The 15,774-nt window shown below is 41.0% G+C and overlaps 1 protein-coding gene across 17 annotated transcripts in view; it reads right to left on the reverse strand.

Annotated features, from left to right (window-relative positions):
• LOC311271361 (uncharacterized protein) overlaps positions 1-10,386 on the reverse strand; it is a 105,310-nt gene extending 94,924 nt beyond the window's left edge. For all 17 annotated transcript variants that reach the window (XM_084376981.1, XM_084376986.1, XM_084376977.1 and 14 more), the window contains exons 1-5: positions 9,959-10,386; positions 7,312-7,415; positions 7,143-7,194; positions 4,424-4,576; positions 4,167-4,331 (exon numbers count right to left, since the gene is read on the reverse strand). In XM_084376981.1, the coding sequence (XP_084233107.1) occupies positions 4,167-4,331; positions 4,424-4,576; positions 7,143-7,194; positions 7,312-7,415; positions 9,959-10,049 (565 nt within the window). In that variant the 5' untranslated portion in view covers positions 10,050-10,386. The remainder of the gene's footprint in view (positions 1-4,166; positions 4,332-4,423; positions 4,577-7,142; positions 7,195-7,311; positions 7,416-9,958) is intronic.
• Between the last annotated feature and the right edge of the window lie 5,388 nt (positions 10,387-15,774).

A 15,774-nucleotide genomic window follows, 5' to 3' on the forward strand; every position in this document is an offset into this window, starting at 1 on the left:
TTTGCTCTGACTTGCTTGATGTCGTGAGCCTTTGGCTATGGTTAGCATAAAGCTAATCAACTCACAACATTACTCGTCAAGTGTGACCACAAACCGCCTGCTTTATTAGATTCACGGTCATTTTAACTACACAGCCAATTGCTACCACACATTTAGATTATCAGCTACTAAAACTTACATTGGAGGCTCACCTGTCTAGGAGAAGAACGGCAAGCTCAGTATCCAGCTTCAGCCCGATGCTATCGCTAAGCTCTCTCCACCTCGGATGTGGTTGTCCAATGTTTACATACGATTTATCCTGTCAATTGTCACTCTCCCTCTTAGACTCTCGTTTCTCTACATCGGTCATCCTTTTTTTGGCTTGCTTAGCCGTGTACGCTTTTGTTGGTAATGCGGGACATCCACCGTTGCACCTTCACGGAACGTGAATGCGCATCGACTTTGGTCGTTTGGAGCAACCAATAGGAACGCCCAAAACAGCTTGCTCTGTAAAATGAACTGATTGGCTGAACATTGCCGTCACGGCACTGATTTTTTAAAGCCTGAATACAGAGCCAAGAGGAGACACAGAAGTCCAGTGTTCTGTCATAACACTATGAATTACAATATGCTGAAAGGTAGGGATGCACCGGTTGCCATTTTTTGGGCCGATTCCGATTTCCGTTTTTTCATGGAGTTTGACCTGCCGATACTGATTTTAGCCAATTCCGATTTCATTTTTTCAAACCACTTTACAGCACACATATTTATTTTCTATCTTTTCTTTAAGAGAACATTTTAACATAGAAATACAATCAACTTTTCAGTGATGTAATGTCTGTTAAAAGAAATGGAACAGGTGAACAGACAAACTCTTCAAGTCTGCAGTGTGGGACATTCACACACTACTAAATGCACTGTCGTTGCTATAAAATAGACCTTTACAAATTATGGTGTGGGAAATTCACACACATCTTAAAAGTGCAGTGTTATGGAACAACCATTTTCTTCAGTTCACATCCAATATCCAACAAAAAATACAAAAACAATTGTCATGATACATTTGAACATGCTGCCATTTTCATATTTGGAAAACTAAACTAACAGTAATGTGTGATTTTTTGAACAGATAATCGCTAGAAAAAAGAACTATATAAATTAAAAGTAAAAGTGCTTAAAAAGTGTAGTGTTATGGAATAACCATTCTTCTTTTCACATCTAACTCAAAAGACATTTGGAAAACTAAACTTCTGTATGAAAACAGATGTAAGAGGTAATGGCAATAAAAGAATATATAAATAACAAATAAAAATAAAATAAATATAGCCTGGCAGCATAAAGATGTTTCTCAAAACACACACAAAGGCCTATTGCAATCACTTCAATGGCAAGTTTTTCTTCGAAAACAGAAGCATTTCTGCCTTGTCACCAGTTAGTCTGTTTCTTTTCTCATCTGCCACATTTCCAGCCAGGCTAAACAAGCGCTCACTGTCAACGCTTGTACATGGTGCAGAGAGGTAAGCCCGGGCAAGTGGAGCAAGCGCAGGGAAATGATCCTTGTTGATCCTCCAGTAGTTCAATGCATTGTCACTTCTGCCAATGGGCGCTTCTGACAGGTAGCTCTGTACCTGCACAGACACAGGGCTGGCCAGTTGTTGCTCCAACTCTGTATTCTCTTTGAGGATCTCGTCATGAACTGAAAACACTAAGCTTCATGGCTTTTTGGCAGATGCTTCCTCTGGGTCAGATCCAGGATCTTGGACCATGGATGCTTCAGCAGCAGGTTCCTCTGTTGTGTGTCTGGTCTCCCTCTGCAGTACAGTCAGAAGCTCCTGTTTCACTTCATCCTTTACTTCACTGGAGAAGTAGCGATTCTTGTACCTTTTACACACAAAATAAAAGTAATATACAAGCAATTTTTTTGTTTCAGAATCAGATATTAACAGTCTATATGCTAGGCCTATGTAAATTCACTAATTCATTTGTCAATAAAATATGCTTAATAAATACGCAAATAAGAGTATAAATGAATAAAAAAACAACCTGGGGTCAACTGTTGCCAGTGTGTAAAGGGGCTCCTTCTCGATGTCACTAAACCTTCTCCGTACTGCCTCCAACAAGGTGGCTTTTGTAGTGCCCACTCCGAAGTCTGTGTCGGCTCTTTTCTTCAAAAACCGTTTCAGCGCGGTGATGGCTGGAATGACGTCTGCAGCTGTTGCTGTCGATGAACTTATTTCCTTTGTAAGTTCTTCGAAAGGAGCGAGGAGAGTGATCACGTTCTCAACTAACCCCCACTGGTGCGTAGTGAGAGTGACAGGTAGCTCATGCTCCGTGGCGAAAGCCCCTAACGCACGTCTCTGCTCAATCAGCGATTCCAGCATATAGAAAGTGCTGTTCCATCTTGTGGTGACATCTTGCTGCAGGCATTTCCTTGGTTGGCCAAGCTGATCCTGGATACCATGAAGTAGGGAGTAAGCCAGTGGTGAGTGTTTAAAATGCCCGATCATTTTCCTCACAGTTTTCACCGTGTCAATGATGCTTCGTTGGGACAGCAGACCCTCGTTCACTGCTAACTGTAATGTGTGCGCCATACAAGGCAAACTTGCCAAGCTGGCGTTGTTCAGTGCTTTGACCATGTTCCTCGCATTGTCTCGCAACACCACATGAACCCTGCTCCTGTTGATTACCTTACCTTTAGCCCCTGAGCGTTGGCCTTTGCTAGCTTAGTCAAACTTTGCAAACCCCGCCGGGTGATGTTGTTTCAAGTGTCGGATGAGATTGGTTGTGCCAAAAGTTTTTGGTGTTGTCCCTCCACGCCCAACTTTGTCCTTGCAGGTGTTGCATATTGCATACTTATTGTCTTCTTCACTCACGCTGAAGAATTTCCATACAGCTGACATGTTGTAATTCGTGAGGTCTACTCTACGACATGTGCGTGCACGTGTGGTGCTGATGCTGCGCAATGTGATCATGCGGCGCGCGAGTGCATTAAGACCGGCATAAAATCGGCATATCTCTGACTGATCTGCCGGTCGCCGGTCATGGCCGGTCACGTGAAAATTGGCCAATTCCTGTCACCAGCCGATCAATCGGTGCATCCCTACTGAAAGGTTATTATTGATTTTTGACCAAATGACGCCAGAAATAACTTACACACTCCAGCTTTGAGGCCAAGGGGAGAATTACATGTTACACTAAATATGTGGTTTAGCTGTTAAAATGTCCATGTAATATGTATTATGTAGGCAAAACAAAACGGGAGCTAAAAACCAGAATCTGTGAGCATAAGTGTTGTATTTGTAACTTCGATATGGGCATTGAGACAGTGAGAATGCCACAGAGAGGTGGGAACAGGAACAGAATCCTGTTTCAGAGAGAAGCCTATTGGATACACTTCCTCCACACTCTGATTCCAACGGGACTGAGTGAGGAGATTTAATTTACGTGTTTCCTGTCATACAAACATGTGCTATGTTGTTTCTGTGATACAGTTAGGTGCTATTCTGTTGTAAGATTTTGTTTTATTTGCATGAGACCCTGTGTGGTCCTTTGCTCTCCTTCAAAAGGATACAGCTCCCCCTATTGGTGTAAATCTGTTGTGCAGTTTTGGATAACCTATGATTAGCACACCTGTGTAGTTTTACTGGGAATTTGCCAGAATACACGCTGAAGAAGGGTGTCTTGCCCGAAACGTCCATGTAGCAAGAATAAACTGTTTGATGAGAGTGTTGTCCTTTATTTTTCTTTTGTTTAATCACTACAAGAGGGATTCAGATGAAGCTATATACATGAGTTGAGCGCATTGTTTCTTATTTGTATGTTTGCACTAAAAACATCTGCCTGCTGCAACTGAACCAAAACAGTATGCTGTGGGTGCTGATGAAAGACATTAATACGTTATGTAGAGTTGAGAGTAAGTGCAGACATATACAAGTGTTTATTTAGGCTACAAGTTGTCATTTGATCTATTGTTAATATAAAAAAATATGTTTTGTAGCTGTAATTAATCACCTGGGAAGGATGAATAGTTACTGAGTTTAATAAACATGCATTGGATTGTACTGAATCGACCCATGGCAGACTATAACTCTCTTTCCGGCTGGTCAATGCTAATAATTAGTAATGACAAGAAATAAAAGCCTGTGAAGTTATTCTGATAAGATTAAATAATAAATTGAGTTAATTACCTGATATTGGCTGGCAGGACTGGCCATCAGCTGGAATGGCATTGATACATTTACAGATACCTTTGGATATGTAATCACAGGCTCCATATAAGACACAGCTGCTGTATGGCCAAGCATATTGTTCATCACATCTACACTGGAAGCCAGTGCCAGTTGAGGAACACACTGTCAGAAGAGATAAATAGTGTTTATTAGTATTATCCTTGGTAATATGTTTGTTATCAAGTTGTGGCAAGAAGTTCATGATTGCTACTCACCCGTTGTGACACTAATTTCAGAGATGTCTGTGTTGTTATCAAGTTGTATGGGAAGAGTTGTAGCATTCAAGGCGGACAGAATACGCTCAAATGTTTCTAGATTAGAGGCATTCACTACAACATCAATGATGTAATTCCATTGGCCTGTAAGCACTGCACACATTGAAATTAGAAAAATTAACAATGTGAATTTTTGACAAGCGATTAAAGAAGACTAATAGGTCGATCTTTTGGGAAATACATTTTATGTCTTTCTTGCCAAGAGTTAGATGAGAAGACAAGAAGAGGTAAAGACTAATTTCCTTACGCTAAATACGAAGCTATATCCAGGACACATTTTGCTTAGCTTAGATTAAAGTCCGTGTAAAGCAAATTCAGCCATTTTCTTCTAACACATTAAATAGGTTATAAATGTATTTCCTTAAAACAAGTAAAAAGCCATTCAGCCATTTATAATTTAGTTATGGAGCTAGGCTGCCGAACTGTATTTCAACATTTCTGTGTTCAGGATTTAATGGGCGGGTCAGAAATCATAGCCGCGTTACGTAACGCGGCTATGATTAGCATAAACCCCGCCCTGCTGCGGAAGCAGTATAAATACGTTCAGTGCATTAGCTTCGGTGGTTTTCCGCTAGCTCTCGAGTCTCGGATAGCATCCTTATGATAGTTTGCAGCTAGCTAACCAGTCATGTCTCCTCAACGTAGCTCATGCATCTTTCCTGGATGCCACAGTGTGCGGGCCAGGGTAACGGCTCAGTTAGCCTATTTAAGTCTCCTACCGAGACAACGTAAGGAAATGGTGGATCGATGTTGTCAAGAGGAGCTAGTTCAAAATCACCACCAACACCCGTCTCTGCAGTGTCCACATTACCCCCGATAGTTACAGCACAGCCACCGGCATTACGTGCCCGCCACCGAGCCTCTCCGTCCGCCGACAGCGGCTGCTACCATCACGGCCACCGGCATTACGTGCTCGCCACCGAGCCTCTCCGTCCGCCGACAGCGGCTGCTACCATCACGGCCACCGGAGAGAGAGCACCTGCTGTCGGTGGCGGGCACGTAATGCCGGTGGCCGTGATGGTAGCAGCCGCTGTCGGAGGACGGAGAGGATGTGCCCGCCACCGATCCTCTCTGTCCCGCTGACAGCAGGTGCTCTCATGTCACCGGCATTACGTGCCCGCCACGATCTTCTCCGTCCCCGGCTTGCAGCCTCCCGTCCTGCCGACAGCGGCTGCTACCATCACGGCCACCGGCATTACGTGCCCGCCACCGATTCCCTCAGTCCCGCCGACAGCGGCTGCTACCATCACGCCACCGGCACTACGTGCCCGCCACCGACGGCAGGTGCTCTCATCTCCGGTGGCGGGCACATAATGCCGGTGGCCGTGATGGTAGCAGCCGCTTTCGGCGGGACGGGAGGATGCAAGCCGGGGACGGAGAAGATCGATGGCGGGCACATCATGGTGCCCGCCATCGATCTTCTCTGTCCCGCCGAAAGTAGGTGCTCTCATCTCCGCCACCGGCATTACGTGCCCGCCAGTGTAAGTGTGTGCTTATGTTATAAATATTGTATTCGTTTAATTAAATGCATTTTGCTGAAGGTGCAAATCCTGAAAGTGATTTTACATCGTGCCCATGTAATGTTAGCAAATGTTATTGCATTTAATCCTGACATGATTTGGCCTGATTCCCTGAGCGAGTCCATCTGACAGCACAATGATAATCCACAGGTTATATTTTATGTGCACCAATATAGCTATGACAAGGAATTATATGTAGACTGGGGTTTAAATGACTGGGAAATAAATTACCATTCTGATGTAGACTGTGAGGAACGAGGCTGAGCACTATCAGTGTCGGACTCAAACAGGTAGTGCTGGGTCCTTCAGACGATGCTGCTAGCACTAGCTTCCATTGTTGCTAGGCTACGTCCTTGTGCAGTACACAGAGGGCTCCCCTCCCGCGCGTGGGCGTGGTTCCAGCGCCTCTAACTGACACGCCCACAGCGTTTCACAGCAGAGAGAAGTGCTTGTTTTTCCATGATTTTGAGACCTAATTTTATATACTTAGCAATTTTTTTAATCTTTCAAATTTGGCTCAGTGGTCAATGATACATGTTACTGTGGTGTGACAAACTCATAACACATTTTTTTTGCTGCTTTACACGCACTTTAAAGACAGGAAATAGGGACATTTTTTAGTCTGGCCCTGTCCAAAGGTAAAAATATCCCTCTACCAGCTCACTTATTAACATGCTGCATCATAACATTAATCAAAGGTCCACTTTGTAAGAAAAATCATTTTTGAGTCTCATTCTCAACTCTTCAAAGACTGACGCTTTGGGATTGTAGGTTGGGTGGGCCACCATCCCAAAGCGTCACTATTTGACAGATTTGACAGTTGTGAAACCCAAAACATCAGTATTGTCAGTGAAAAAATTTATTGTGCTTTAAAGGGTGAAGGGTTTGTGCTGACTATTTCTTCACTTCCTGGAAACTATGCTGGTTGCCAGCAAACTCACAGACACAACATGACTCCAGGCTAGCTGTTTCCCCCCGACTAGAAAGGTTGTGCTAAGCTAACGTGATCTCCAGGTTTTATCTTCATATTTAATGCATACATATGAAACTGTCATCAATCTTCTCATCATAAGTATTTCCCAAAATGTCAAACTATTTTCACATCATTTCCAATCATTTTAATTGACAGACAGACTAACCACTCCTTTTCTCCTTGGTGTGAGGTAGAACATGTTCTTGCTCATTGTGTACCTGAGACAAAGAAACAGACTTCAGGATCAAATAATTGCATTGTGCTTTTTATCAAAACCTGTCATCAGGCACAAGACCCATATTTTCTGTTCAGTATCGTAAATACAGTGGACCTACCAGTAATGCCGGACTTGAAAATTCAATGATGTTCCCTGTTTCCAAAATAGTAAGTGTCACTAGAAGGGCAACAATGGACAAGCCGTTCTTAGATATTGCCATTCCTTTCGAGAAATGTGGAAAGGAGAGGGAAAAAAAAGATTTACTTGTGGCATTGTTTTACACTGTTTTGTTTGTATTTAGTACACAACCAATGGGTGCAGAACTTCCCACAGTAGTCTCAACTCTGACATCTACTACTGAACTGATTAAAGTGAAGCTAACTATTAATGCCCTGAGGGTTTCTTCAATTAATAATTATGTCATTAGATCAATGCTATTCATATTTACCAGCTTTCTCGTATAAATTCCTCATGTGGCTTTGGGGCTGGTCCACATTTTAAACCATTGACATTTTAAACCATCGACTTTGAAACTTGCCTGCACCAGATACACTGATGGGAATTAATTCTTCTGAAGGACGTTTTTCCCATAATTCTACTGATACAATTAAGTTTTGTAAAGTCTGGCTGAAATCTAAAGTCAGGTTTTGCTGAGAATAGATTTTTGGTGTGTATTTTAGATCCTTTTTTTGTAGCAGCACCCCCAGTGATCATTGTGGGGAAATTTAGCCTGACAATGTTGGGATTAGCTTGGAACAATATCTGTCTGGGCGGGTACTTAGATATTTCCTTTTATCACTTAAAGGATAACTACCGTTTTTTACAACCTGGACCTTATTTCTGGCAAAATATATGATCATTTACTCACCCAGATAACTTTGGTGTCATTCGGCGTCGTTCGGACGAAATTAGATCCAGTGTAGCGGCGATATATCCATATAATGGGAGAGACGGGGCAGCGACACACAGCCTCTATATAACGCATTATCTGCCACGAAACTAGTTAATTTCATCAATATTTTGTTATGAAATGCTAGCGCTATTCCCCTCTGAGTCCGGGCTCGTCCGTTATCAACATCCGGGGTCAAACTAGCAGTAGCAGCTACAGGTAAACAAGCCGCGCTGTCGCGGGTGCGCGCGCAGCTCAGAGACGACATCTTCCAGGTCAGAGGTAGTAGATCAGCCTACAGACCCCGGATGTTGACAATAGACGAGCCCGGACTCAGAGGCTAATAGCGCTAGCATTTCATAACAAAATATTGATGAAATGAACTAGTTTCGTGGCAGATAATGCGTTATATAGAGGCTGTGTGTCGCTGCCCCGTCTCTCCCATTATATGGATATATCGCCGCTACACTGGATCTAATTTCGTCCGAACGACGCCGAATGACACCAAAGTTATCTGGGTGAGTAAATGACCATATATTTTGCCAGAAATAAGGTCCAGGTTGTAAAAAACGGTAGTTATCCTTTAAATCACGTTGGCTATGTTCAGACTGCAGTCCCAAATCTGTTTTTTTTTTTTGTTGTTGTTGTTGCATATTGTAACCAGATTGATTTTAGAATCTCCATTTCTCATTCCATGTTGGAAAGCTGTGTCACCTGAGTATGTAGTTACTGACACCTAGATAGGATAGTGTTGTCTGATCACTTGCAAATACCAGTGAGCATAATCTGTCAGATTTTCAGATATGATTTGAGAAACAAATCTTATTTACTTGCAGTCTAAACATAGCCATTAACAGGCAATCAACCAGTCGCATCTGGCCATTGTTAGCTGTTGCTTTGTTGCCACTGTAATTTCAGCACTTTGTTTGTGAGTCCACTCATTAGTTACTTCTGCATTTTCATCACAGGGTAATATAGTGAGTTTCTTTTTCTGTAACACAACACCAGGTGAGTTGGGCTGATAATGAGTCAGCAAGTGCTGAAAAGGCATAAACAAAAGGTTGTGTCAAGTGGGAATAGGTGCTAACATTAGCACACTAGGCCAATGTAAACCTCAGGGCGAAATAGGTAGCCTAGCTTGCCAGCTTCGACTTTCAAAGTGGAATACAAACTTTAGAGCACAATTGGGTCAGATGTTGAATGTTATAAAATAGTGTCGTAGTCAACACCACACCAACCAGACCCGGCTGCAGAAAACAATTTAAGGGGGGGCATTACATTTTTTCAGGGGGGCAAACTTTTTCAACCTACATTTTATTTGCTTCAGGCTGAACAATGGCTCTGTGACCACTCCTACAGTGCGGAGAAATAATTTTCCTCTTACTAAAAAGGGGCAGTTCATCCCAAAATCTAAAAAACAAACAAACAAAATAGTGTAGTGCTGTGTCCATTTATTCAACTCAAGCATTTATTCAAATTCTATCAAGTTTTACTCTTTCAAATAATCAACCATCTACAGAACTTTTCAGTACGCTATTTTTCTACTTCTTCTCATCATCATTATCATTAATTATTATTATTAATAATATTGTTTAAAGTGAGCCTCTTATCGTTTAACAGAAAAATACATCATACAAGCAGCAACTTTTGCAGCCTTGTCAGTCTGATGGCGAGTTATCACCTTTCTGTCATCACTAACATACTGTTAATAATCAAAGAAGCTCTGAGGCTTTGTTCTATATGTTATAATACAAGATTTAAGCATTGAGCTACAATCAGGCTACATTCATGACTCTGTACAGTCAAACTAACCAAAAGCTTATTATTGATCATCAGTATAAAGTTTCAGGGCGGTCCTGTAACCATGGTAACTCACGGTGCCAGAGGGGAGGGAGAGACGCTGAATGAAGCCGTTTACACAGATACACTGCAGACAAAGTCCAGACTATAGTTGTTATTTCACACATGTAGCACACAACAGGAGACTCTCCGTGTCAGACGAGTTCTCACGTGCTGACTAAACTCAGCTGATAACGTAGCAGCGCGACGAGTCCCTGCTAGCTAAGCAGCTAAACTTTAGCGCCGCTCCGTGTTGAGATCCCGCCCTGTGTGGGTCTCTGCACTGTCATTGGTCAGGCGAGCACACTGTTAACGATACCATTGGCTGTAGAGTGTGACAATCTGTCAATCAACATCAGCCAACAGTTCTCCGATCTACATTGATCTCACAAGTCGCCTCTGATAAGTTTGAATGACGGAAGTCCGTCGTAGAGACGGAGAACTTTAATCCATGCGAACGCCACAGCTAACTAGCGACTCTATGAGCAACTGCGACCATGAACGTCAAGTACCAACAGCGTTACCCTCTCATGAGGATGACTCAGTGACCCGCCCCCCCACCACCTGTAATTGGTCAGCACGTTTCCTTCGTTCGTTGGTTGAATTGTATGATCGACAAATCGAGATAGGAATAATAGAGCGTTGGCCACTCCGAGGTAATAAACAAAACCCAAATAAAATAAACAGCTTCCAGCCCAGGGCGGGCACGGCTGACTCTGTGGGCGGGCACGGCCCGCCAATGCCCGCCCATGCCGCCGGGACTGACACCAACCGAGACCAAGACATTACCGAGACCAGAGAGTACCGAGACCTAGACAAGATCAAGACATTTGGAGGTCGAGACCGAGACAAGACCAAGACTTTTAGAGGTCGAGAACGAGACAAGACCAACACCATATATATCAAAGGAAAATCATAACAATACATCAAAATGTGAGTTTTCTTTTTTTTAGCTGGGGGAAATCTTTACACTACCAATGATTTGAAGTTATTAGCTGTTTTTGAGAGGGTCCTTTTTCACTCTTATCAGTAAGGCATGGACAAAAAGCCTATCAACGGTGGTCTTGACCAGTCTTGTTCAAAAAACCCGAGTTCGCCCAGTCCGAGACCGAGACAAGACCGAGTGATAATCCCCTCGATTCCAAGACTAGACCAAGAACCTCAAAAAATGGTCTTGAACACTATTATTGAAAACACTATTATAAAGGGACAGATGTCTAAAATCACAAACAGCACATTAACAATGCTAGTAGTAAGCCCAGTTGCCTGGATAAAATAAAGACAGCCTACATTTTCTGCAAACCACTGATAGCCCACATTCATATTTGTGAAGGCCTAAGTGTTGACATATCTACAATACATTTCATATTATGTTCACATTACATGTTTATGACCTGTCAAATTGGGGAGGTGGAAGAGATGGTAGATTTACAGTCAAGAAGGTTGCCGAGCCAGTGACTGAAGTTTGAGTCTGCGTTTCAACATTTGTGTACATGACACCACTGAATTTTTAGACCTTGAGACCTCAGGACAGTTTCTAGCCATGTCTGTGGTGACAAGAAACATATATTTTTTGACAAGAGGTCAGAACATCTCAAGCTGTATTTCTGTCAACAAAACCAGTGTTTTTGACAAGATGTCTACCCAAAGGTGAAATCTGATATGAACTTTGAAGGGGGCAATTACATGAAATGTTGTAAAGAACAATTCGTGAGGGGTCAGCAAATATAATGATGTCACTCTGATAATGAAGACTGCCAGCTAAGGAGCACAACATTGCATACCATTGAAAGGCAATGGACAGGTGTTGCAAAGTTTTGAATATTTTCAATTACATAGTTGTGTCTCTCCTTGCAATGTCAGCCCTTAGATATCAGTCAGTAGAGTGGGAAACGCCCTAACCTCCTAACCCCTGAAAAGGCCTGATGCATACTGTAGATACTGCGTCTCCAAATACAGTATGTCCAAAAAAACCCTTTATCCTCTATTATCTATAATTTAGTTTAAATTTCCTCAAGGGAATTTAGTCATGGAGAGTTTTAGTTTTTGCCCAGGTTTGAGATCTTTGTTTGCTCACATCAATCAAAAGTGACACAGCAATATTTCCAGAATCAGTGTCTCAGTTACACTTTGCTAACTCCTAGAACTGCTTTCATAAAAAGTAACTCAAGCTGACAAGAGATCTGAAAAACCATGGCAAATACAGCAGAAACTCAGCAAATCAGCACAGCCAGGTACCATTAGAGGTAGCTTAGATATATATATTTTTTTGATATTTGGGTGAACCCAATGATACAAAGATGTTTGACCTACTACTCGTGAATTATATCCATGTGTGACAAAGTACGTATTTTTCATATAAAGACAATAAACAAAAACCTCAAATTGTTTTCCAATATACACACCTTTAATGGCTTGTCCCTTTCAAGGTCCCTATAACTGCATTGGACAGAGAGGCATCCACATATTTGTGAAAGTCAACAAGACCCAGTGTTGCTGAATGGCACACCAGCTGAGGATTTCATTTTTAAGATGCTGAAATGGAAACCTGTTCAGAATTGGAAGTGGGTTAGAAATGAATGAAGATATTTAAATGAAGATACTTAAAAATATCCTTCAGAGAATACATTTAGTTGTGGGTATTTCCAGTGGCACACACAGTTTAATGTACTTGAGTGGCCCAAGTGTATACCTAAAGATGTCTGATTTGGGTATGATTTAACACAGCACAAAGACATGATGTCCTTTCACCATTGTTATGTCAGCGAGTTTTCAAAAGCAATTAGTGTGAGAGAAAACCAGTTGTCTCACAGGTGCAGCACATTTGACATCAGAAAGAAACTGGTTAACTACATTCCTCAGTCATAGCAACTTTCACCTCACTTTTATCATTGTTGAACTGTATTTAATTATCAGTCCCTGTGGCACTAGATTAGGAAACCTCAAAAGTTACAAAATGCAATGAAAGGCTATCAGACAAGTTTTAATGAGTATTAGCTATAGCTAACTTAAATAAAATGACGATGATATGATTTAATATATTTTAAAAGAGTTTTCATATTGATATTACATGACTATGACAAAGAATATTACTTGATGAAGGTTCTCAGTGATCCAGGTCATAGTAATTCTAAGTGCTGTATCGTAGGCAACTTGACTTCTTTCAGTGTCTGGACTGAAGAAGCTTCTCAGATGAGAGGTGAAATGCGATACAATAAAGTTACAAAACCTGGAAACAAGTCCAGTTGCCTGATATGCATAATATGATTGATTAGATTTATCATACGCAGAAACATTCATAATGTCACACTGTCACTTTGATCTTAGACATCAGTTAACCTAATTTTATTTGTTCAATTACATTTATATGTACTGTTTTAAAATAACGTGCTGTATATAGCTTTATTAGACTGTACTGTTTTTAGTGTCAGTACTATGCAAACAGCACATTTACTTCTGCCAAATTCATAACTGGACTAAACTGTGAAAAACAGCACTGGTAATGATAAACAGTGTTAAAGTCAACCTGCTGAACTATCACATATATCAAACACTTTAAATGAGTATTTTCTATCTTACAGGAACACAAGTTGAATTCCAAAGACAAATCATTGTGATTTCATTTGACCCACTTCAATGTCAAGCAAGGATTATCTATGATTCGTAATGCCCTTGACAATCCACACTGTGTGGTAACATTAGCCAAACAATGTACAACAATTTCACAGAAAACACACAGCCAATACTGTGCAGCTTAAGTAGACAAAGATGCAGATAAGTCAAAGCAAAAAGATTGATTATTAGGGAAAACTATTTCACTGTCATTTCAATAATTTCACATGCTAACACACAGAATGTATAAAGCTATGGTTTGTTGAAGAAGCACCATAGAATAATCGGAAAAGGGGTCTCAGTGAACAATCAGCTCCCTCACTCAGAAACAACCGCCTATTCAATATAGTCTCAACAACTGAGCATTTTCTCAGACATGTAAATCAGCCAACTTACCATTGCTCTGTTTTCAACTCTCTGCTGCTGTGTAATTGTCCTCTCTGTATTCAGTAAGCACCTTTCATTACAGAAGCCTGTAGAGTGAAGAGTAGTAAAGTCGCTGTTAGCCCCTATGTGGAACAATTGGAAACCTACCTGCATGAAAATACTTCCTGAAATATAGTAAGCCACACACATTGCTGGCAGTGGTTCAACAGGTTTTGTATTCCCTCGCTTCCTTGTCTGATTTTATCAGTTCTCTTTATGTATGAAACAAAGATAATAGAATCACAGGGGAAAATGGATTATCAGCTTATCAGAGATGATTTCATCACAAATATTTATTAGGAGAGCATTCAGTTAAAAGGTAAAAGGATAACACAAAGCACTTTGGAGATCTTGAATCAGTGTTCAACAGTGGAAGCTAGATTTAAATCTAGATACGTAAGGTGTAGCAGACAAGAACCCCAGTTAATGTACTTTTCATTTGTGCAATTACCTAAATTAATAGAGTGTGCATTATTAATTTATTGTTTTTTATGTATCAATGTGTCAAGCCCCAGCAAGTGCCCTTAAGCAAGACTCTCATAAGTCAACCGCATCTCAGCAGTGCATGTCAAGCAGTTCATCTCAGCAACAATGTCCCTCAGGACGTCTACATGGACTTTTTTGTTGGTTGGTGGTGTGAGGGATTTTCTCACTGGGCCATCCCCCATGTTAAAAATTAACGAATCACTGAGTCATGACTGTCCCTGCTTGTCTCAAGGGCTGAGAAATGCCTGGGCCTGATGTCATTAGTTTAGCTGCCTTTGAAGGTTCAGCATGGGTTTAAACCTGTGTTGTTTGGGGAAAACCCCATTGCTGTGTCCTTAGAGGCTGTGGTCAAAACCTCAGTTCTGATTCAGTATAAACCTCAGTTTCTGTATCCTGTAAAAATCACTGATATGCTACATAAATCCATCATATCTAAATTAAATTTAATCCGAGACTGTCCTCCCAAGAAAGCACGTAGAATAGAAAAACACGTGTTCTGTACAATCATAAAGTTCAACCAAAGTGAAAGTGTAATCAAATAGACATCAAGTTCTCTTTGCCAGAGACATCAGTGTAAGAAAACAATTCTGAAGCTCAAATAAAATATATGACATTATTTAATTCCAGAGGGGTTATCTGATCAACTGAGGAGGTCAACTGATGGCAACCATGTACTGTATAAATTTATACATCAGAAATGACATGTAGTCAGTTTGTCAATAATTGAGGCGGTAAGACTCTTTAATGTAACAATTCATATAATTGTAGTGTAAGAAAAAAAAAAGTTACACTGCAATTTTAACATAAGACATTTTTCTGATTATTTTATTTGTCTTAGATTATAAAGATACAAAGTAAATCAAATAATCTAAAGTGCAACCAGACGGAATGATAAAATGATATGTATAATGTTCCAGTGATGTTTTCTATTTTTTTTTTTTTCTTTGGTTACAGATATTGTTGAACTGGAATATCAGAAATCTGAAACCAATTTCCTTACCCCCTTATCATTTTTAGATACTTATATAAAGATTGAATGTGCGTTTCACAACCAAACATCACTTCAAATAACCCGGCATAAGAGTTAAGCCTCTTTACAGTTGGATGAATGAATGAAAATTCAAACTGCTCATGTAATTAGTTGCATTATAGTACAAGGCCTGCACAATATGCACATGGTTTCAGGGGTTAGACAGTTGGTCCTGCTGCAAGTGTAATCCCTTAATCTGCCTGGTGTCCATAGAAATGCCTATAGGCAAGACACTAAACCCCTGCATACCCCTATCGGGTTTGGTCAAACTCAGCAACAGACTCCATAGCTGCCGCAGT

Source organism: Pagrus pagrus (assembly GCF_965226575.1).
Source record: "Pagrus pagrus genome assembly, chromosome: 16".
In the NCBI taxonomy this organism is placed as follows: Eukaryota; Metazoa; Chordata; class Actinopteri; order Spariformes; family Sparidae; genus Pagrus; species Pagrus pagrus.